The sequence below is a fragment of the Haemaphysalis longicornis genome, unplaced genomic scaffold, assembly GCF_048455015.1.
Source record: "Haemaphysalis longicornis isolate Haplotype H1 unplaced genomic scaffold, Haemaphysalis longicornis Haplotype H1 scaffold_2, whole genome shotgun sequence".
Lineage (NCBI taxonomy): Eukaryota > Metazoa > Arthropoda > Arachnida > Ixodida > Ixodidae > Haemaphysalis > Haemaphysalis longicornis.
The window spans coordinates 65,582,857-65,606,651 of NW_027526295.1; the positions used below are offsets into that span (position 1 = coordinate 65,582,857).

At 49.6% G+C, this 23,795-nt stretch overlaps 1 protein-coding gene across 1 annotated transcript in view; it reads left to right on the forward strand.

Moving 5' to 3' along the window:
* Positions 1–23,484, forward strand: part of LOC144168948 (elongation factor G, mitochondrial-like) — a 57,046-nt gene extending 33,562 nt beyond the window's left edge. The window contains exons 11-19 of the mRNA XM_077697945.1: positions 854–1,093; positions 2,708–2,854; positions 5,148–5,195; positions 7,909–8,061; positions 8,857–8,949; positions 10,312–10,387; positions 11,145–11,213; positions 12,670–12,830; positions 22,637–23,484. Of these exons, the coding sequence (XP_077554071.1) occupies positions 854–1,093; positions 2,708–2,854; positions 5,148–5,195; positions 7,909–8,061; positions 8,857–8,949; positions 10,312–10,387; positions 11,145–11,213; positions 12,670–12,830; positions 22,637–22,831 (1,182 nt within the window). The 3' untranslated portion in view covers positions 22,832–23,484. The remainder of the gene's footprint in view (positions 1–853; positions 1,094–2,707; positions 2,855–5,147; positions 5,196–7,908; positions 8,062–8,856; positions 8,950–10,311; positions 10,388–11,144; positions 11,214–12,669; positions 12,831–22,636) is intronic.
* Positions 23,485–23,795: the final 311 nt, after the last annotated feature.

Sequence of the window (23,795 nt, forward strand, 5' to 3'; positions counted from 1 at the left end):
TAGCAATCGTTGTCATCTTCCGACATCACAGCCGTGCAGGGCAAATCCTCTGTAGCGCGTCCTCGCCTCGATAGAACTCCACTTCTTCGTCAGCTGGTCCAGTGGTTGTCTCCACGTGTGGATTGTGCAGGGATGTCTTGGGAGATTCGTTGTCGTCGTCTTCGATCGCTATGCGACAACGTTGTCGTTGTCTTCAGTCGACATGCTGGTCGCTACGCAACGACGACGTAGAAGGCAAGAGCTCCTTATGTGACGCAAGCCCACGCACAAGCCTGGCCGATGCTGGGCTGTTGCCGCGAGGCACGCACTCACGCGCGCTCAGGGTTTTCTGTCTTTTGTGTCGGACTAAAAATCTCTCTGTTATGTCTCTGCTGTTATGTCTCTGCTGTTAAAAATTCATCAAGCAGTGGTGACTCCCCGGCCACTTTCTGGGGACGTCTCTGTGGGGTCATAGAACCCTCTTTGTCTGATTGGTGGCCGCCAACCCGAAGAAGCCTGACTGCGCAGTTGTAGTGGGGCCTCTGGTTCTGTTCGGTTGTGTCACTTGAATGCTAACATGCAGTTAGCACACTGGTAGTGCTGGCCCATATTTTTGAGTCACTCCAGCCGATAATGTCACTGTAGCATAAAACTCGAGTCTTTCAGTATTGCTCGCGTTTTCTCGATTAAAAAAAGTGTCTTTGGTGGCTGGTGTGGAGCTGAGTGAGTTACCAAGGGCTGGTTCTTTTAAACGAGACAGAGTTGCATTTTGTCTGCATGGCCTCTTTTTAAAATAAGAGGTGACCAAGCCTCAAGTGTCGTCCGTTTAATTAACAGATGATGCTCCGTCCTCTTCTCTTGTACACCACCGCAGGCGGGCCGCTTTGGGCAGCTGACCTACCTGCGGGTGTACCAGGGGCGGCTGCGCAAGGGGGACACCCTGTGGAACGCCCGCACGGGCAAGAAGGTGCGGGTGCCCCGAGTGGTGCGCATGCACGCCTCCGAGATGGAGGAGGTCTCGGAGGCCCTGGCCGGGGACATCTGCGCCGTCTTCGGCGTCGACTGCGCCTCGGGCGACACCTTCGTCTCGCAGGCCGACCTCAAGCTGGCCATGGTGAGGGCTCCACGACCGAGAGATTCAGCCAATTTTGCTTTGGCATTTGATGCGCACAAACAAGGGACAGGATGGGATAACATGGACAAGCGCTTACAACAACTGATAGTTTAATCGAATAAAGATGAAGGAAGCTCGCATTAAAGCGTAAAACGTGATGGTAGTGAAGCCGTACGCAACTTTTATGACCGTCACGACGGTTTAAGTCCACGATTGCAGTAGATTTGCTTCTTCTTCGCTGCTGCAACATCCTTTACTCCATCATTGTTGCTATAAGTGAGAGCTTCCTCCATTTTTTTTTTTTTTTTTTGGAAGTGATAATCATTGGACATCACCTTGGAGGGGCGTACGCTATGACACGCCTTTCTCATTTCGGGCAGGTGTTGCCACGATTGCGGCAAACGCTGGATTTGTTTTTCTTCCCCAATTCTGGCCAATCTCTTCAAGTGGGTGCGCTCATTTTGGCCAATCTTGGCCAATCTTCCTTAGTGGGTATGCTCAGCATTCGTGGCCAATTACCCGGAAGTTGGTATGCACGGCATTTTCTTCGTATTTTTACCTGCGGACACGAAAATAACGATTTGCTAAACAGCTTCACTGTCAAAAAACAGACTTCTGCTGCACACAACAGTGTAAGAACAATCGACGGCACCGCACACATCAGCATGCGTTCACTCTCAGTACAGTAAAGCCTCGTTACAAGAGGCACTCAAGGGACCCAAGAAACATGTCTCTTGTAACCAAGGTCTCTTGTACGCAATGTTGTGTCTCTTGTAACCAAGGTCTCTTGTACGCAATGTTGCTAACGTGTCGAACATAGGGAAACCAACCAAACCGGCTTCATTCAAATGTCTCTTACAACCAAGTGTCTCTTGTAACAGTGTCTCTTGCAACGAGGTTTTACTGTAGTTCATACGCACGGGGACAGTAATGACACCTTCTTACCTGACAATGCATTTATCTTGGGTGTGAGTACAAAACGTTTGCAAACGGAGCTTGGACCCATAACCAGGGGCTAGTGCTCATGTCTGTTTTCAGGCACTGGCTGGTTTCCTCTCTCATTTTGAATGTCGTTCGTGCACCTCAGCTGTGTGCACTGTGTACGCTCAATACCAAAGTGGTGGTGACACTTGCTTTACTTACAAGCTCATTGTGTGCACACGTTTGCTGCTAGTTGCACCATAATGTTAGCCGCCCCACTGTGTAGTAGTAGCAGAAGTAAAGAACTTTATCTCACAGAGAAATGGGTGTGGTTCCTTAGTCCGGGAGCCCCGGCTACACTGCCTCTATTCTGAGGATGCAAATTCTGCTTGCAAACCAAAACCACGATTTTCTTGCTCCAAAAATTGCTCCAAATTTAATTTGGGCTGTCGCACCACTGCAGTTCGTACAGCTAATCAGTAAATACAGTTGCTTGCAGGGAGTGACAGAAAATGACGATGATTTGAAGAAAAAGTCTCCTCCTCTTCCCCTTTCTGAGCTGTAGGTGGAGCTGATGACCAGTGCTGATGTGGTCACTTGAGCTCCCGCTGTGTGCTTCCCTTCCCATGCTTTGCACTGTCTGTGCTCACTGCAGAACGCTCATGCGGCCCGCTCGCGCCACGTGTGTCGCAGGAGTCGATCCACGTGCCAGAGCCGGTGATCTCCATGTCGATCCGGCCCAAGGAGAACAAGGACAGCGACAACTTCTCCAAGGCGGTGAACCGCTTCTGCCGCGAGGACCCCACCTTCCACGTCAAGTTCGACTCGGACAACAAGGAGGTGGGTCCGAGTCTGACACAGAGCTTGTGTTAATTGCACATCGCAAAAAAAAAAAAGGGGGCATCCTCGGAAACTTTGTTTCTTTCCGCTGTCGTAGAACATCACATGTGCCATGTTCAAGTGCATGGTTGGGCATACCTATGCATGCATCACCACCGCCATGACATGCTTCCACGCTTGCAAAGAGTGATTCAGCAGCGGTGACAACAAAAGTGCTGTAAACACGGGCCTGTACATAGTTTGAGAGGAGATTTTGGAAGGATGAAAAATGCGGAAATCCACGCTCATCTTGGGGTGCAATTTTTGCGCTGGGTGTTGATGCTTAAGAGCAAAAGAGCAGCAGCCGTATGTCAGGGAATGGCAGTGACGATCTGGTGCACAACGGAGCCAGCTCATTGCTCCTTACGACTTTAGCTGCTCTCTTTACCTCCTCTTCATGTTCAGTGGCTGAGATGCTCCGGTTATGTGCAAGTGCTTTTTTCTTTGTGCCTTTGGTCAGTGAAAAGATTATGGTAGCCATTGGGATGCAGTCAGTACAGCGCACGAGTCTTTGTCTTTGCTTGCAAAGGACAGTGTCTCGTGCATGTTATTTCTGCAGCAATTTTCATGCCCCTGAATTGGTGGGCCTGGGTGGTCTATGAACGGTGGCAGTGAGCAAAAGCAGTGGGGGCCACAAATGGGCCAAGAGTCGCAATTACAGCCGCAACAAAACGAATAGCAAATCGCTCATATCCGCACATAATACCGAGGCACAAATCTGACCTGGGTAAAATGTGAATAAAAGAAATCTTGGTAAGATGCGTGGGTTTTTACAGTGCGAGGGGGATGATTGTCCCAGTTTCTGATGGTGAGAAAATGGTTGTTGGTCGTCTCACTTCTGAAACAAGAAGCAGTCATGAAAAGAAGCACCGCCTGCGCTTGCAATCAATGTTTTTTACCAGTTTTTTCTAAAAAGAAGTTATGTCCCAAAGTTCCTTGGTTTTTGTGTCTCAGTGCCATTGGCAATGATTACATGATGTGAGGGCGCCGTGCTTACTCATTGTATAGCCTGTATTCAATAGCGAGGCACGCATGCAGGCAACCATGTGAGTGCGCCGTCACTAGTTACGTCGGGCTCCGCGGGGTGGCGGTACTTGTCCGTGCTAAGCGCATGATATGGGTTGGACATTACAAGTTCCAGCCCGCCGAACGCAAAGTAATGCCTCAACTCTAATCTGAGTGCGATTAACAACAACTCTGTTGACACCACCGTTGAGAATTGGGTTGAAACGGAGCAGCTGACGCACTCCGGTGTTATTTTTTTCTTCGGCGTGCGGCTGCAGTTGCACAAACCGCGCCATGTCCGTGGTACTTCGGCCATGTCCGTGGCCACTTCAGTGTTGCCAAGCGAAGAAATTGACAGCTAAACTTTTCACTGAATACCACCTATAGGGGTCTGCTGACAGAAGAGATTCTCTCTGCCTTTCACTGGGGTGTCTTCCTCCGCAGTGTGAAGAGGCCTTGTTAAGTGTACGCAATGTTCATGATAGGTGTCAGTTTCTAATTGTTGGCAGTGATCCTAGTGCGTGACATTGCACGCTACTACATGCACTACCACATTGCATGCTGGGAAGGATAACGCAAAACGTGGGGCAACACAAATGGGGAGCTTTCTAGCAAGCTTGACATCCATTGACTTTTGCGATGAGGATGAGCTTTTTGAAACAGGGAATGTTTCGAAGAAGGATAGCAGTACAAGATGAACAGATCCCAGATGGTTTGAAAATCATTATTATAGCTGGTGCAGTGAAACCGAGGGATTGATGGGAGTGAGCTTTGCATCTAGAGTGCTTTTTTTTAAATGAAATAATGTTTGGCTACGTGTGAAATGTGTGTACTTCATTTCGCTCAACTGCCTGTTGTAATTTTGTAAGTCCCTAAGTCATGGAGCAAGAGTGTGAGGTGAAACACTCATTGCAGGTGAGCAACCGGACAATGTTGCAAAGATTATTAACACGGACTACAAAGTGTCACAGCTGCAGTGGCAGAAAAAGTAATAGTGGCCACATTCGCTCCACATTTCAGCTGTACGTGGAACACCGGTCACGGCGGCCGTGCTGTTTCCTTTCTCGCAACAGATGTTACTTGCTTAACCAGCAGCAAGCCTTGTGAGAGCATTATCTTTCCACCCCAGGCAGCGGAGTTTCCCCTCCTGTTTTGTCTCTTAATGCTTGTCCTGAATGCACAGTATGTATGCCCTGCTGTTTCCCGGCATGTGCCAACAGTGCCTCCCCTTGCTTTTTGCCCCACCCAGATGATTGCCTCGGGAATGGGCGAGCTGCACCTGGACATCTACGCTCAGGTAGGCCGTGCTCTGGTTTCTACTTTCCTGCTGTCGAAAGGTGTTCTGGTTGGCCTGAGTGCTATGCAAAACGCAAGCACATGCACAGTGTCATGTGGCGTTCAAAGAGGTGGATGGTGCACCACCTGGGTGATGTTTCTTGGGTGACTACAATGCCTTCGGGGGGTAGTTTAGTGCAACCAACTGGACAGATCTAGCATGACCCTATGCATGGAAACGTGGGCGTAATACATGCAGAGGAAGATTTTGCTACATTGTGAGTTTTGTTAAATGCAGTCCAGATAACCTTGCACGTTCTTACAACACTCTGGGTCACTGGCTATTATTTAATGACACATGAATGAAGTTCCACAAGAAACCCAAACTAGGTATTTTTTTCTATGATAACGAGAACACAGTGGGTCTCTTGTTTATGATAGCTTCGATAAGGTAGACTGTTCTAGCCTATTTATCAGTTCTGTTTTTTCTCCACGTGCAACTAACACTCATCCAATCCACTCATCCACTACGGGCTTTTCTTTTGTATTTTTTCCCTCAGACGGTCAGTGAATGGAACAGGTTGCCTCGTGATGTTGCAGCGCTATCTTCAAACGATGCCTTTGCCTCAGCCGTGCGATTCCATTTGCACATGCTGTTTTTACTTTGATACTTGCGTCATTAGAACCGCTTTGCTTGGCTTCGTGCATGTACGATTGTGCTTTGCTTATCTTTTATTGTCGTTGTTGCTGTTTTTGTCGCGTATACAATTACGGTTCTTGCTCTTGGTTTGTGTCAGCGGTTTGCCTTGAACTGTAATTGTTCTCTTCATGTGTTCTGTATTAACTGCTTTCATTTGTCAATGATAAATGTACTGCTTCCCCCCTGCTGTAATGCCAAACAGGTGCTGTGGGTACTGGGATAAATAAATAAATGAATGAATGAATGAATGAATAAATAAATAAATAAATAAATAAATAAATAAACAAACAAACAAACAAATAAATAAATAGCATATACAGTCAAACCCCGTGATAATGAAATCTCGCGAGTACGAAATTCCCGTGGCAACGAAATATTTTCGGTTCCCCGGCAAATGTCCTTAGAAGTCCATGTATTTCATATCTCGCGGCGACAAAATGTTTTTGGAAGGCGATCTCGCGTTACCGAAATTTGCAACAAGTTCGGTTGGATTTTTACCAACCCATTTGAGGCTAACGGTGTCGAAAAAGTGCTCCAATGCATTTTTTTTTTTTCGCACTCAAAATGCATAAACTTCTGCCACAGCGCTTGCATGGCCACCGTCATATTTGTTTACATAAAAGACCATGCAACGCGTGCAACAGGCAACCATAGAGACAGCCTCGCAGCGGCACCACCTCCACAGGGCAACACATGGGGACTCACAACACGCCTTTGGCTTGGGCTACGGCGTGCTACCACTGAACAGCGCACAGGCGTTCTTTGTGTGTGCACGTTTGTTCTCAGTGAAATAGCAGAAGCTTTTATCGCTACAAGATAGTGCAGCTATCATTGCCGAAGTCAGTGGCCCAAAAAGAGGATAGCACCGACAAGTTTGGAACCGCCGCAGCTCGCTCTACCATTCTGAAAAGCAAGGACGCCACTCTTTAACGGCGCACATGCGCAAAACAAAATAGTGTCGGCTGTGGCCTTTCTTTAGTCAACAAAGCAGTGCTGACTTAGTTTTGTGGACAGCATTGGAACAATGAGGTCCCACTGCCTGGCGAAGTTTGTGAACAGAAATAGCTGGACTTGGCTTTCATGCTCGGACATACCCAGTGCGGAGGACCAGGGAAAAAAACGTGCAGAGAAGGCAAACCCGCAGGATGTTTTGGATGCGCTTGACGCAATTCAGTCGTTCTTAGGCGCACACGACCAGCAATGAAGCACTTCTTGTAGTGTGAGAGCTGAGCTGTGAAGTTACTGCAAGGTAAGGCTCACAAGTAATACTATAACTGACTTTCGGAGATAAATTTTCGGTTTGCAAATGATTTCCTTGTCGTTTATGTCACATTCTCATGTCAATGAAATTCCTGCATAAGCAAATTTTTTGGCTTTTCCTGGTGGATTCGTTATTGCAGGGTTCGACTCTACTAAACCTCCATTTTAGTGAATTTCAAAACGTAACATATTTTTGTCCAGCACATCTGTTTTTCAAATGTGCTGTTCAAATGCTTGCATTTGGCTCCCTCCCTAACTTAATTAAGCAAAGTAGGTTTGCTGCAGATTTGATTAACAAGGTATTACAGCTCCTACATTCACAAATTGTGCCTTCCAGGAGCAGCAAAGAGACATTTTCATTGAGATTTGATGACGTGTGAATTGAACGACATGCTTATTGTTTGGTGAATGTTTGAAGGCAACTGGCAAAAGCAAGGAATATCGCGCAAAAAAGCATTTTCTTTTGCAGCACCTCGGACATACAGATGTTTAAAATAGCACATGCCGGATTTGCATGTCTATAGCGACGTCTGTGAGCAAAGTGCCCTGTATGTTCATAAGCAAACCATAAAGGCTTGTTATTGTACTGTCATCATGGTGCTTTGTAGTATTATACTATCATCATGGTGCGGTGTATCGTACTAGAAAGTTGTCTTTCTAGAGTGGAAAAGGCAGTGTGGTCGTCTGTGAAGGCGGCGCACTTTGCGTCTTTGTGCTGACCGCAGCGGTTCATTGGGTGAATTAACGTGGGGTGGTCTCTTGCCAATGTGTGCAGCGCATGGCCCGGGAGTACAACTGCCCCGTGGTGCTGGGCAAGCCCAAGGTGGCATTCCGGGAGTGCCTGACGGCTCCCTGCGAGTTCGACTACCTGCACAAGAAGCAGCATGGGGGCTCGGGACAGTACGGCCGGGTCATCGGGTACCTCGAGGTGGGCTCCTCCCTCTCTCTCTCTCCTCTTGCGACCTTGCCTTAGAACCTTTGGAGGGCATTGGTGCCTGCTCTCATGGGGTTGTGTCTGCGCTTGCACCCCATTGGCTCTGTGCAGTGTTCCTCCCCCTATCAGTGTCATTGCTGCACAGTCGGTGATGGGGAAAGCCACAAAGCCATGCTGCTGTCCAACGAAAAATGAATGCCTTGTAAAAAAAGAAAAAGAAGAAGAAAACAGGTTCCTCATCTTTAAACCTGCGATTCCAGTTGCTGAAATGGAAGACAGTGGCTGTTTCTGTTGTGTGTAGTTATAATCACCCCCACTTGCCCTAAGACTTGTTTGCTTTGCATTCTTTTTTCTTGGCTGAGAGGCCTCAAAGCCTGTAGGCTTGGGCAACAATGCATCATTTAGTCTGTAGTTGTCATCATGTCGTCCAGGAACTGACCAATCCGGAGGTATTTTTGAGCCCCCCCCCCCCCCCCCCCACCCCCCTTCTGTTTTTGTCACCATGCAAACTGGCTCGGCAGTGCATAGTAGAAACAGTCTTGCCATTTTGCGTGCCTTCTCTGCCTCACCTAGTGGTTTGCACAGCTTGTGTAAAAGTTGATTGGTTGCACAAGCTGAGCTGGCAAGGTCTGTGCAGTTAGTGAAGCTCTTGCTGTGTTGCCAGTGATGTGCTCCCCTGGAAGAGCGCAGGGGAAGGGAAAACGAGGGGATTGAAGAGTAGAGCCGCTGTTTGCACTGCTTCGGCATCTTTCCTTGTCACAATGCAAAACAACGCCTTCCTGTCTGCAGCCCCTGCCACCGGAACAGAACACCCTGGTGCTGTTCCAGGACGACACTGTTGGCACCAATGTCCCCAAGACCTTTGTGCCTGCCATTGAAAAGGTGGGATTCCCCAGGGATGCACCCTGCATCCACTCCTCTTCACTCCTGCAGATGTGTCTCACAGTTGTTACTACTGCAGGCTGCAGAAGCTGCAACCAACCTGTGCTCTAGCAAATTGTTCCTGAGGAGAAACGATTTATTTTCGGCTGCCCACAGTACCTTTTTCTTTTCATTGAAAAAAAAAAAAATGCCTCCTACATTTCTCGAACAATGCACTGTGCTTGAGCACAGTGCATTGATCTGCAGGGTGTCAATGTTTAGGGGGGTAAATGTTGCCTTGTGTGTCGCAAAAGGGAAATGAGCAGTAAGAAATATTAGCAATTTAGCTGCTAATGTTAACACCATGGTGGCCTGTGTGAAATATGATGGTGAATGTATTGATTGTCTGCGACCATCTTGGGAAAAAGCGCGAAAAACGACTACACGTAGAAAAGAACACAGGACGGCGCGCTTTCTGTGTTCTTTTCTGTTCTGTTCTTTTCTACGTGTAGTCGTTTTTCATGCTTTTTCCCAAGATGTCTGCGACCAGTCATGTTGAGACAGACAGAGCTAGAAAATGTTTTGTTGGAGGCTAAGGCCATTAAAGGGGCCATGAAGACGAAATACAACTTTATGCAGTTTAGAAGATAGCCTTTCGGGACTCATTGAGCTCCATTCCAGCCATGAGAGGCACTTTTAACTGAAAAAAATACAATAAACATTGCAAGACTGAAATTTCGGGCTATGGTGACATAATATGGGCAGGAGTGATGCAATAGAGGACAGCACAAAAGCTATAGTTGTCAATGTGTTAACTGCACATCAACATTGAAGAGTGACGTGATCAAATGAAAATACAGGCCCCAGTATACAATCGCCCAGTCACATTTTTTGGTGGTAGCTTAGGTCAGCTACCTAACTTTGCCGAGAAGTGGCTGTGCTTTCTCTAATGTCTAGCTTATTAGCTGGAAGTTTGCAATAATGCTGTATGATGGTTATCTTAACAAAGAGATATTTTTAATCAACCAAACGCATTTTGTCTTCATGGCCCCTTTAACATGAGCAACGTTATCCTCCTGCAAGTTGGATATGGGGCAGACCAGCGTCGGCATGACATAGTCGGCTACAAGAGTACAGGGCATGTTGAGGATGGAGCTAGTGAACAGAACGCACCATTGTGCCACAGGACTCATGCAGTTTGGAGGCACAGCAAAAATGTGTCGAGAAAGCTATCAGTCATGCGTGGTGTGGAAAAGCCTCGTGTGAGTGCAATGTCTTAATCTATTCGACAAAGAATTGTCTTGTCTCGACTGCTGACAGCCTCTGTTTCAAAGCAGTCTGTCTACCCTCTGTCCTCACTCGCATGTTCATTGTTGCACGCAGGGGTTCCGCATGATGTGCGAGAAGGGCTGCCTCACGGGCCACAAGATCGCAGGCGTCCGCTTCCGGCTGGTCGACGGTGAGTCACGCGCTGTTGGGATCAAGAAGTCAGGGTGCCCTTGCTTGGTTACATCAACAACCCGCCGCGGTGGCTCAGTGGCTAAGGCGTTGTGCTGCTAAGCGCAAGGACGCGGGTTCGATTCCCGGCCGCGGTGGCCGCTTTTCTGATGGAGGCGAAAAGTGAAAACGCCTGTGTGTACGGGATTTTGGCACACGTTAAAGATCCCCAGGTGGTCAAAATTAATACGGGGTCCACCACAGTGCGCCTCATCGTCTGCGCTGCGTCGGCACGTTAAACCCTACAATCAATCAAACGGTTACATCAATAAGCATACCAGCTTTCAACAATGCCTGGGATGCCATTTATTCTGGACTCGAGATCAGAAATGATGGAGTAGACAGAAAAATAAAGAGAAACGAATGCTGGCACCAGGTTGGAAGTAAACTTGCAATTTCTGCTACGTCATGCATGGGGTGCTTGGCCTCCACTGTTTGAGCAGATGGTATGATTTAGGTCAACTTGCTGCACATTTTGCATGTCCTGTGGTTTTTATGGTAAAGCTGATGACTAACACCAGTTGTTAGTAGGAAGCTACAGATATTGTGAATGGTTGCTGAAATGCGCATCTCCGCACATTCATGAGACCAACCGTGCCATTCTAAACCATCCAGCTGTCGTCAGTTATGCAGGCTCATCTAAGGAGCCCGTGCACTTGATAGCTGTTTTTTTTGGAGAACCCGGCGTGAGTGGTGTGGTGGCATTTCTCTGTGTGCAGGTGACCACCACATGGTGGACTCGAACGACATCTCCTTCATCCTGGCGGCTCAGGGGGCCGTCAAGCAGGGTGAGCATCAAGAAAGAACCTTTGCTCGTCTGTTTCTGCTAATTGAAAAAGCTGGAAGGACACCACAGACCACTCTTTTGTTTCTTTCTCAGTTATTATTTTTTTTTGTATTCATTTTTTGCAGTGCTGTGTCAGTCTGTACTTTCCTTCTTGTGTTTTGTTGTTTCGCTCTGTTTATTATTTTTAGTAACATACCAACTCGTACAGTTTTCTGTTTTGGCATGTAGTGGAGCCTAAAATGTTGGTTTGCCATTGCTATGTTTTGGATTCAATGGTGGCTGCATTGCCTGTTGATTTTCAGGGCGGCGAGTTAGAGTTTAAATAATTCTGATATTGTAGAATTTCAGAATTATTGTAGAAAATTGTAGAAAATCAGAATTCTGAAATTCTGAAATTCTGAATTCTGAAATGCATGAAATTTTAGCTTACCTATATATTTCTCTTTCGAACACATAACACCAGTATTGGGAAAGGTGTAGTCATTGAGAGTTTATTGGTCAACGAAACCAAAAAAAAATGTGCAAAAAAGGTATACACAGAACACAAATAGGCGATTTTACTGAGCCTAAGAATTATTTTAGGAATTCTAAGATATATGAAATGTTCCTTTGTTCTTAAGCTATTATTCAATATATACAACAGTGCTGTGCACCAAGTGTTGGATTTTTGCGGGCCCACCAACCTAACCGGCTGTGTGACTCTGCGAAGCCATTTGAGAGTCGGTCTCTCTAAAAAAAGCATCCAAGCATGCTTGTTTGTGTTCTTACAGAAAATCCTTATTACTGCAGCGGCATAGTACGGTGCATTTGGCAAAATATTCCTGCCGCATGTTGTCCGGACCCCACACGTGAAAGCAATACCGCAGTTGTCAGATATTAGGCACGTTTTGTTTATATATACATTGCGAGGTCAAAAACGAACCTTCCCTGGCAGCACCTGGCGAAGTCTGAGGCTGTTGAATGAGAGAGTCTTCATTAGAACTAAAACCTGAAGAATCCACATCATTTCTGAAGTCATCACTGCTACTGAGGTAAAAAAAATCAGCAGCAGCAGTGGCTGAAGTCTCTGAAACCACTGTCCACCTTTGTGGAGCGCGCAGTAAAACAGGACGCCATTTTCGCCCAACTCGCCGCTACCTTGGGTTCAAATTTCACTCTCAATGCCACCTACCCAAGCAAAATGTAAACAAACGGCAACGAAACTGAAAAAGGGGTGTCCAATGGACACGTCAGACGGCGGCAGTTGTCCGACTAACGCTGTTTTTAGTTTTTTGCGGGTGGTTTGAAAATCATCGTTCAGCCATGAATGATGGCCTATGATGCGATCGCGAAAGAGTTAGGAAGTTTGTGACAGAACATAGGTACAAACGCTCAGGAAAGAAGCAGCAGCGCACTGAGCTTCTCCCGCCAAGTGTTGTACAGACCTTCGAGAGGGTAACTTTCTGTGGGTGGTGCAGTGTACGAGTACGGTAGCTGGTACCTGCTGGAGCCCGTGATGACGGTGGAGGTGTCGGCGCCCCAGGAGTTCCAAGGTGCGGTACTCAGCTCCCTGGGCAAGCGCCACGGCCTCATCGTCTCCACCGACGCCAGCGACGGCTGGTTCACCCTGGTGGCCGAGGTGAGCGCCTTCCTCTCCGAGGCATTGGTGCCCACTTTGAGAGTCATCTAGTCACCTTCTGCTTCGTCCCATGGAGCGATTCGAAAGGGCATGACAGGGACTTTAGAGAACACTTTCCTACAGTGCAGTTTCATCTCCAAGTTAGTGTGCACCGGACCACATGCAAAGGTGTTGAACATCGTCATCCTCGAAATTAGCTGCTGTTGCTGCTAGCTGTGACATATAACTGCTTCTCTGGCTTAAGAGTTGAGCCATAGTCTAAATACAAAGGTTGACAGAAGGATTCAAAGTTCTGTCACACGGGAAGTACAGGTGAAAGCATGATATCCATATCTGAATTCAAATGGAACACCAGGAAGAAGTGACTGGGAATTGGACATTTCTTCATAGGAATGGCTCAGTTCACAGTAGATTACTTCCCATTTGGCTAACACACTTATGAAAAAGAAAAATTGACCGACGATTTGGCTGTGCCAACCAAGCAATATCGCGTGAAATCAGCAGGCTTTCCTGCTTATAAAGCACAGTCTAATGTACCGCAGAGGGTATGGGCAAATAACACTTTGATCAACTTCAGAGTGGTGTCCAACGGTACTACCATAAAATTTCGTTAATTCGATCCCTATTAATTCAGAATTTCGGTTAATTGGGATGCGGCATTTGGTCCCGCCCAAAATGTGCAATGTTCTATGACTGAAAACTCTAATCAATTCAGACAGCTTCGACCGCGCTCTTGTAAATTCAAATTCCCGCCTGAGGTTGGGTCGCGATGGGGAAGCAGCAGTGGATTCCGCCGTGGCCGTGCTTCGAATATAAATTTGAATTCGCAGGCGAAATTAACAGCGCACCTGAACAACTTTGAGATCGGATCGTAGCCTCCAAGATTTAAAATAAGCTTTTCATCTCAGAGGCAAAAAAAAAAGAAAGAAAGAAAGAAAAACCCACACACACGCACATGGCACTGGTTTACACTACAACCAAAATGAAAGGCAGTTGATCGCTACTGTCATCGGCAACAGGCAACCGACGGATTTGCCATTTCTTTTTCTTGTGTGCCTAACACATTCGCATTGCGGTTGAGCCGGATTGTTCTCCCGTAGCATGCTGTTGCTTATCTGCACATCACCACCACGCAAGCGACGCTGGGATGGCTTCTCTTGCCTCTCCTGCCCCAGCCCTAGCAGCAAAGAGGGTGAAGTACGAAGCAAAGGATTCGGCTACGAAATTGCAAATATTGAAGGCATTGCAAGTGGGAGCATCTTGGAAAGAAGTGATTTCAAGCATTCCTTAAAGGAGCACTGACACGAAAATTTTATGTTACGCTTTTATTGCTTTTATCGATGCTTAATGGTCTGGCGAACCTGAAACAGCACTTCAAATACTTCAGCGCGCGATAGTTAATTACATTGAACAGCCTGAAAATCGTTTGTTTCAAATGCCCGCGCTGTCATCCCGAATGGCGCAAATGACAGCCTCCCGGTTTGACCTCACCGCTTTGTGCGGACGTCACCGGCGCCCGCTTGAGAGGGTGTTGCGCCCGCTCGCCGCTCGTAGGGCCGCGCGCGTGGAGTGACGTCACGAGTTTTTGACGAGCGCTGTCGCGTCACTTCTTTTTCCTCTCCTGGAGTGATGTCACGCTGATGTCCATTTGCTGAGTGCCGCTCCGCGCGCTGCTCCGTCTGCGCGATAAATGCGATCCAATTGAACTATGTTCTTCGCGTCGCAGGCCGCTCATATTTCAGCCAGGGTATTCTGTTGAGTGAAGGAAGCGAACTGTGCAATAATATTGTCACGAAGCCAAGGACAACGCAGTTGTCTTGCAGGAGAAACAAGTTTATTGGAGCGAACTTGTGCTCCCCTAACAACTCAAAAGAATACAGAGGCGGCGAAGCAGCGGTCAACAAAGTGACTTGCGTCAGCGAGCGTCGCAGAATCGAATGCTCCGGCGTCCGCACTGCAGGCTTTTTATCTTTCGGCGCGCGTGGTTCTCGAAACGTCGATTCACATCGAGAACATAGTAGATCCAAGAAGATTATTCTGGGCTGTTCACGTTATATCGGAATGCTCTCCCTATCACGACAGATAACACATGCGGCACAGAAAGAAAGAATGGAACACGCGCTTCCCTTGGCGCAGAGATAACACAGACCGGCGCAGCCGGGCGGTAAAAGCAAAACACAAATAAACAAACCCAATGTATGGTTCGCGGCATTACCCCCCCTCTAAGAGTGCATCGACCCTATGCTAACATAAGCGACAGTCCGAAAATAAAAATAAAATTCGTTATCGTCCGTAGAAAGGTTTTAAGCGAACCACGTGAACGACTTCGGGCCGCGTGCGTCGTCGTGATGTTCCGGAATCACCATCGGGGATCACCTCGTAGGTAAGTTGGCCGACACGTCGTAGAATCTGGTAGGGTCCGAAATACCGTCGCAGGAGCTTCTCACTGAGTCCGCGTCGTCGGATGGGAGTCCAAACCCAAACACGATCCCCTGGTTGGTACTCGGCGTCTCGGCGTCGGAGGTTGTAGCGGCCCGCATCCACCAGCTGCTGGTCCGTTATACGAACTCGAGCGAGCTGGCGGGCCTCCTCCGCACGTTGAAGATATCCGTGGACGTCGGCGTTGAGGTCGTCGTCTTCTACGTGCGGAAGCATGGCGTCGAGCATCGTAGTTGGCCTTCTACCGTAGACAAGCTCGAATGGCGTCAGCTGCGTCGTCTCCTGGATAGCCGTGTTGTACGCAAACGTGACATACGGGAGCACTTCGTCCCAAGTCTTATGTTCAACGTCAACGTACATTGACAGCATATCTGCGATTGTCTTGTTCAGACGTTCTGTTAGTCCGTTCGTTTGGGGGTGGTACGCCGTCGTTCTTCGGTGATCCGTGTTGCTGTAGCGTAATACTCCTTGCATCAGCTCCGCAGCAAATGCCGTTCCGCGGTCGGTGATTAGGACTTCCGGGGCTCCATGTCGCAGCACAACTTGGCTTATAAAGAACTTTGCCACTTCTTGTGCAGTCCCCCTCGGAAGAGCGGCGGTCTCTGCGTAGCGCGTCATGTAGTCTGTCGCTACGACAATCCACTTGTTCTGTGATCGTGACGTAGGGAACGGGCCTAAAAGGTCCATTCCAATCTGTTGAAATGGTCTCGATGGGACGGCGATCGGTTGCAGAAGTCCGGCGGGTCTTGTCGGCGGCGTTTTTCGTCGCTGGCAGTCACGGCAGCTCCGGACGTAGTGGGTGACGTCAGAGGTAAGGCCGGGCCAGTAGTACCTCGCCTTGATTTTTCCAATAGTGCGCGCTGTGCCGAGATGTCCGGAAGACGGGTCGTCGTGGCACGCTTCCAAAATTTCGTCACGAAGGTCCGCGGGGATGACGAGAAGGTAATTCGCTCTTGTTCCGGGGCTGAAATTCTTCTTCACGAGAACGGAGTTTCTCAGGCTGAATGCTGGTAGGCTGCGTTTGAAGGTCCTAGGAACGGCAACGTTGCATCCCTCGAGGTACTCGATTATGACGCGTAAGTCGGGGTCGGCACGCTGCTGGGCGGCTAGGTCGCTCTCCGTCACGATCCCGAAGAACGCGCTGTCTTCATCAGAGTCTTGTGGTGGTGGGTCGACGGGGGCGCGGGACAGGCAGTCGGCGTCGGAGTGTTTCCTGCCGGATTTATAAACGACTGTAACGTCGAACTCCTGCAGGCGTAAGCTCCACCGCCCAAGACGGCCAGAGGGGTCCTTCAAATTGGCGAGCCAACACAGCGCATGGTGGTCTGTTACAACCTTGAATGGCCGTCCATACACGTATGGGCGAAATTTTGAAATCGCCCATATAATAGCCAGGCACTCTTTCTCAGAGGCAGAATAGTTTTTCTCCTCCTTCGACAGACCACGGCTGGCATAGGCGATCACCCTTTCGCAGCCGCTTTGCTTTTGGACAAGGACGGCACCCAAGCCTATATCACTGGCGTCCGTGTGCATTTCCGTTTCGGCATTTTCGTCGAAATGAGCGAGCACGGGCGGTCTTTGCAGGCGTTTTTGCAGCTCGCAGAATGCTTTTTCTTGGTCGTTTTCCCAGCTGAAAGGGGTGCTATCTTTCGTCAAGCGCGTGAGTGGCTCTGCAATGTGTGCGAAGTTTGCGACGAAGCGCCGGTAGTATGCGCACAGCCCGAGAAATCTTCGCACGCCCTTCTTGTCTTTCGGCCTTGGGAAGTTCGCAATGGCTGAAGTTTTTGCCGGGTCAGGTAGGACTCCCGCGGCGTTGACGACGTGGCCCAAGAACTTGAGTTCCCCGTATGCGAAACGGCACTTTTCAGGCTTCAGCGTCAACCCCGACGTACGAATGGCCTCGAGTACAGACTCCAACCTTGCAAGGTGTTCGTCGAAAGTCCGGGCGAATACCACTACGTCGTCGAGGTATACGAGGCAGGTGTGCCACTTAAGGCCAGCTAGCACAGTGTCCATGACTCTTTGAAACGTCGCTGGTGCTGTGCACAGCCCAAACGGCATCACCTTGAACTCGTATAGACCGTCTGGGGTTATAAATGCAGTCTTCTCTCGGTCTCTCTCGTCCACTTCAATTTGCCAGTAGCCGGTCTTCAGGTCCATCGATGAGAAGTACTTCGCGTGGCAGAGGTGGTCGAGGGCGTCGTCGATTCGGGGGAGGGGGTACACGTCCTTTTTCGTGATTTTGTTCAGTCGCCGGTAGTCAACACAAAACCTTAATGTGCCGTCTTTTTTCTTTACGAGTACGACGGGCGCAGCCCAGGGGCTTTTCGAGGGCTGTATAATGTCGTCGCTGAGCATGTCGTCGACTTGAGTCCGGATGGCTTCCCGTTCGTGTGAAGAGACGCGGTACGGTGACTGTCGGGTATGTCGGGCTCCATCTTCGGTTATTATTCGGTGCTTCGCTAGAGGGGTCTGACGTAGTTTTGCGCTCGACGAAAAACATTCGCTATAGCGACGCAGCAAAGCCAATAACTTGTTCCGTTGTTCTTGCGGTAGCGCCGGATTCACGTCGAAAGGCTGCGGGAGCTTGAAGGTTTCTACGGGTGTGCGTTCAAAGTCGGCGACCGCGATCACGTCACTTGCTTCTTGCGCTTCTTCGAGGAATGCAATTGCCGCGCCCTTGTTTAAATGCTGGTACTCCTCGGTGAAATTCGTAACCAAAATGTGGGATTGGTGTTCCTTGAAGCGCGCAATGCCTCTTGCGACCGACACACCACGGTTGAGAAGCACCCTTTGATCGGTGTCTACGATAGCGTCGACGTCAGGAGCAGCATCTTCACAGTAGACTGCGACCATCAAGCTTGCGCGGGGTGGCAGGGTGACATGATCATCGGCAATCCTTACAGCAGCACGTCGTTCGGGGTTCGGTTCCGGCGTCATGGAGTGATTGGGAGAAAAAGTTATTGACTTGGTCTGCAGGTCGATTATTGCACCGTTGTCCATCAAAAAGTCCATTCCAAGAATTACGTCGCGGGAGCAGTTAGGCAGAATGACGAACGCCGCAGGGTACGTTGTGCCGTCTATGGTGACGCGCGATGTGCACGTTCCACTTGGCGTCACGAGGTGGCCTCCTGCTGTGCGTATGTGCGGACCGTCCCATCTGGTCATAACTTTCTTCAGTTTAGACGCAAATGGTCCGCTCATTACCGAATAGTCAGCTCCCGTGTCTACGAGGGCGACTACGTCAAAGCCGTCGATGGACACCTTGACGTCAGATGCAGTCTTCCTCGAGTTCCGGGTTCGTCGGGGCGTCGTATCTCTGCTTGTACGTGTTGACGGTCGGGCACTGTGCGTCGTCGTTGTCATCGTCTTCTCAGCGGACGTGTCGGTCCGGTCGGGTGCGCGTCGCGGCGTATAGCTGTCGTCGTGTACGGGAGTCTCGTCAGGTCTGGGTCGGATCGTCGGGATGAGGGCACGTTGTGAGTCACTGTCTTCCGCGAGTCGTTGCGTCGTTGGAGGGTTTTCATTTTTCCGCGATCGTGCAACTTTACCTCCAGAAGTTGCTGCTTTTAGTTTCCCCCGCGTGGGCTGGGGGACCTTCCACGTGAGAACTCAGCATTGCTACGGCGGTTCGGCGACTGGTATGGGTAGGGTGACGGTGAACGGTTGAAGCGGGCTGGTCCTCGGTTGGTGTTGGAGAGGTATTCTTCGATCTCCGATGGGCGCTGGCCAGTTCGGGGGCGGGGTGCGTCGACGGAGAACCCTCGCAAACCGAGCCTCCTGTAGGGGCAGCGACGGTAGACGTGGTCGGCCTCTCCGCAGTGGTAGCACAGCGGACGATTGTCGGACGTTCGCCACACGTCGGTCTTCCTTGGGGCAGGGGGTTGCGCCGCAGGTGGTCGGGCCGGCGAGAGGGGACGACGGTACGGAGCCTCGTGACGATAGGGTGCAGTTGGGCGAGGGCGATGTACAGCAGCCGCGTAGGTCATGGCTTGCGGCTCGCGAGGTGCTACTGGCATCGTTGAAGTTCCCAGCGCTTGTTGCACTTCTTCTCTAATGACGTCGGTAAGAGAAGCGACTTGTGGTTGCAGCGGCGTCGGGAGCAGTTTCCGCAGCTCCTCCCTCACTATTTCGCGGATAGTGTCGCGTAGTGAGTCGGAGTTGATAGCGCTGGCACCAAGCGTCTCCGAAACCAGCGCATTGATTGGGCGGTCGTACTGCCTCGTTCGGATTTCGAGCGTCTTCTCCATCGCGGCGGCCTCAGACGCGAATTCGGACACGGTCTTGGGGGGGTTGCGAACAAGGCACGCGAAGAGCTCTTGCTTCACACCTCGCATCAGAAACCGTAGTTTCTTTTCTTCCGTCATTCCTGGGTCCGCACGGCGGAAAAGTCGCTTCATTTCCTCGACGAAGATTACGACTCCTTCGTTCGGGTGTTGCGTTCGAGTTTCCAGTAAAATCGCAGCTCGTTCTTTTCTCACCACGGTCGTGAAGGTCTTAAGGAACTCGCTTTTGAATTGCGTCCAGTCGGTCAAGGCGCTCTCGTGGTTTTCAAACCAAGTTCGGGCTGCATCCTCCAAGTAAAAGAAAACATGCCGGAAGGTTTCTTCATCGTCCCACCTGTTGAAGAGCCGCACGCGCTCCAGCTTCTCCAACCATTCCTCTGGATCTTCAGCGGGGGCTCCCCGGAACGATGGCGGTTCCCGGGGCTGCTGCAGCATGATTGGCGACGTTGTTTCTTGTACCATGGTGTTGGTTGCAGCGTTCCTTCTCATGGGCCCTTCTGGCATCAAACCGAACTCGGGTGGTAAAGCTTGCAGGCGGAGGCTGGCTCTTGTTGGACTGGCTTGGCGGCTTCCCGAGGTTGCAGTGGGCATGAAGGGTGCTACCCCGCACCTCCACCAGATGTCACGAAGCCAAGGACAACGCAGTTGTCTTGCAGGAGAAACAAGTTTATTGGAGCGAACTTGTGCTCCCCTAACAACTCAAAAGAATACAGAGGCGGCGAAGCAGCGGTCAACAAAGTGACTTGCGTCAGCGAGCGTCGCAGAATCGAATGCTCCGGCGTCCGCACTGCAGGCTTTTTATCTTTCGGCGCGCATGGTTCTCGAAACGTCGATTCACATCGAGAACATAGTAGATCCAAGAAGATTATTCTGGGCTGTTCACGTTAGATCGGAATGCTCTCCCTATCACGACAGATAACACATGCGGCACAGAAAGAAAGAATGGAACACGCGCTTCCCTTGGCGCAGAGATAACACAGACCGGCGCAGCCGGGCGGTAAAAGCAAAACACAAATAAACAAACCCAATGTATGGTTCGCGGCAATATTAACGCCGAAAATTGGTGTCAGTGCTCCTTTAAGTGTTTTGGTTGTACTCGCGATGATTCGGACCCTCGGTTAATTAGGACCTTCTCTATGGTCCTGTGAAGTCCGAATTAATGGGGTTTACTGTATAAGCACTCCACTAAAGCGAGGTCCCACTAGTGCATCGCAACAAAATGTCCCGTCTAGCACTAATACACTTTCTCTAACGTAATTTAACCTAACATAACATGACAAACACAGAGCAATCATTCAAAACACCAAATACTAACCTATGTCATGATATACACGGAGCAATCATTTAAAACACTGAAAACTAGCCTATGTCATGACAATTATAAATGCAGCTAAAGATGCATAACATGGATTTCTGAACTTGCCGCTGAAAGTTCTTTATGACAGCAGGCCCGGATCATCGTTTTGTTTTCAGCCTTTCACCCAAGGTAGACCGCGTTAAGCACGCCCTAAAATCCACAACCGTCTTCGCGAACTCGGCGTCTGTAGCTCGAACTTGTTGCCTGTGCTCCCCACTTGAGGCACCAATGCACGTGAACTGACGAGGAGAGCACCACATGAGAGGTCACGCCACGAATGCTGGGCAGAGTGCTCCTGAAGGTCGAGCTGGCCAACGCTAGACACTCCTCACGAGGTGTGCGCGAATACCCGCTCGGTATTTTTTCTTTTCGGTATGTTTTTCCCGGACCAAGCTAAGGCTTAAACAGCTCTGCTGTTTAAAAAAATTAAGGAAGCAACTGCCAGGCTCGAACCACCGTCCTCTATGAAGTGAAGACAGAACCTTTACACTACAACAGCAGACGCTCTTCTTTTTGCCGGGCTAGTCCTAAAAATTCGAATGTCGTTCGACGACACTCTAGCCATGGCTGCAGCGCTCAGCTATAGCACCATTAGGTAGCACTCTGGACAATGCGTTTATAAAGCGCAAGCCAATCCCCCCCTGTTGGTACGTGCTACCCTGTGGGTATATAACACTGTGCAAGATTAACAGCTGCGACTGTCAGTTATGTACTAGCCTAGGCCAAACGTTTGGCCTTGTGGTGATGGTGGTGGTAAAAACTTTAGTCCCCTAGGCAACGGCCAGGAGCCCGTCGGCTGTAGGGGCAAGTTCGGCCAGCTGGATCGTACACTTTTGCTCTTGTGGGTCAGAGCTGAGCAGCGTAGCCTCCCACTGCTCTAGCGTGGTAAGGGGCAGGGACAGAGTAGTATGGAGGTGGGTTGGCTTGGTAAGCGCCCACTATGTGTTCGAGGGAAGCAAAAGGTGTGCCACACCATGTGCACATGTGGTAGTATCACTTGGGGAGTGGAGGAGATGCAATGCATGATGCGGAAAGGTGTCTGCAGTCGACGCCATCGAACAGACTGTCTGTGCTTTAAGGTGGGAGCAGGGCCGACTAAGGCGATACTACTGTCTGACGATGCCAACTAGATTAGTAACCATCGCTCGACGTAGAATTACTAAAATGAAAGTTTTTGAAAATGGGTTCCAGTGGCATTGGGTCTAACATCGTATGTTTAGGCTTAGCATAGGTAACCCTAAGTTGATCTTAGAACGGGGAGCAAGTGGGCTGGTTGGTGCATGTTTGTCTTATACTCTACGTCCTGTCCTTTGCGCTCACGACGCACCACGCAACGCCATCCGGCCATCAGATGTCAGCGTTGCCCTATCTTTCTGCTGTGTTGATGCACAGTAGAAATAAAGTTTGGCTGAAGCGTGTGATAAACTGGAAAATATGGGGAACGTGACGAAATGGGCTTCACGTGAATAATTTCCCATAAAACTGGCCAAGGTAGGGTTGTAGTCCTTTCGCGCTGAAAAAGATGGATTCATTTGAGAGAACCTCTTGCACTCTTCACTTGCATGAAGCTTGTTGTGGTGTCACTTGGGAGAACCTGTTGTTCCACGTCATAGTGAGCATTATGTAAAGTTTGTGCCCTTGCTGCTGTATCATTTCGGTGTCTGCAGCGCCCTGCACTTGGCTGTCGACGTGACGTGCGAACCGACTCGGTGCCTTGTGTGCAGGTGCCGCTGAACGACATGTTTGGCTACTCAACGGAGCTGCGCTCGATGACCCAGGGCAAGGGGGAGTTCAGCATGGAGTACTCCCGCTATTCGCCCGCCTTGCCCGAGGTGCAGCAGCAGTTGCTGCAGGAGTACCAGGCCGAGCAGGAGGCCGCCGCCGCCCAGGCCGCCTCAGGGGGCAAGAAGAAGCGCTGAGGGCATAGCTGCCGTTGTCATCCCCGACTATCTGGACAGGCACTGTAGTTATAGCGCTGTTCCCTCCTACTCCTGGCATCAAGTGGAGCTGCGTGCAAGCAGCCGAAGCGAACTATGTTGCGCACCAAGTGCGAACGAAGCAGTGTGTGTGTGTGTGTGCGGCGACTGCGGAAAACTTCACCTGTGTTTGTGGTGCTGGTAGAAGGTGCCCCATTCGTTGACATTCTGTGTTGCGTAAGACTGGTGCCCAGTCTTCGGATTATTTAGTAGGGGCACTATCTGTGTACATAAGTAGTATTTTCTGTATTTTCTGCTAGGTTTAGAATAGCTGCCCGCCAACTGCTCCCATTTATGCTGCCTGTTTTCATTTCACTGTTGCTTACAAAATGTGCTCTACTCTTCTGGTGGAGTGGATCAGAGCATTGATCATTACACAGACTACACAGTGTGATGAAAAAAGCAGCATGGGGTGTCTATATTCAAATTCCACAAGGGCATTTTTCTTTATCGCCTCCATCAGAGAAAACAGCCATCACATCGGGAACGGAACTCACGTGCTCGCACTCCGAAGTTGCATCGGAAGGCCTTAGCCACTGAGCCACCGCAGCGTGTAAAGGGCAATGTTAGCTTTGAATAAAGCTTGTAGACAGGTTTTTGTGGTGTTATACATTTTGTTAAATACTGTGAACAGCAAAGGCTGCACGAAAAAAACAACTGAGGAGCAATCCTGTCCTACAGGTGTAGATGCCCAGCGAAGCTGTTATGAATAACACCATTTAGTAACTATGTGCTACGTGCAGTTTAACAGTGGTAAACGGCCCATGAGGACAAAATATAAGGTTGGTCAATTCAAGGGACCCTGCAACACTCTGGGCAGTGCAAGTAAACTTGCGCGACATTTGGATTGCACTGCCAGGGATACTTGAGCCAAATAGTACATGCGCACGTGAAGCGGTAAGCGTGC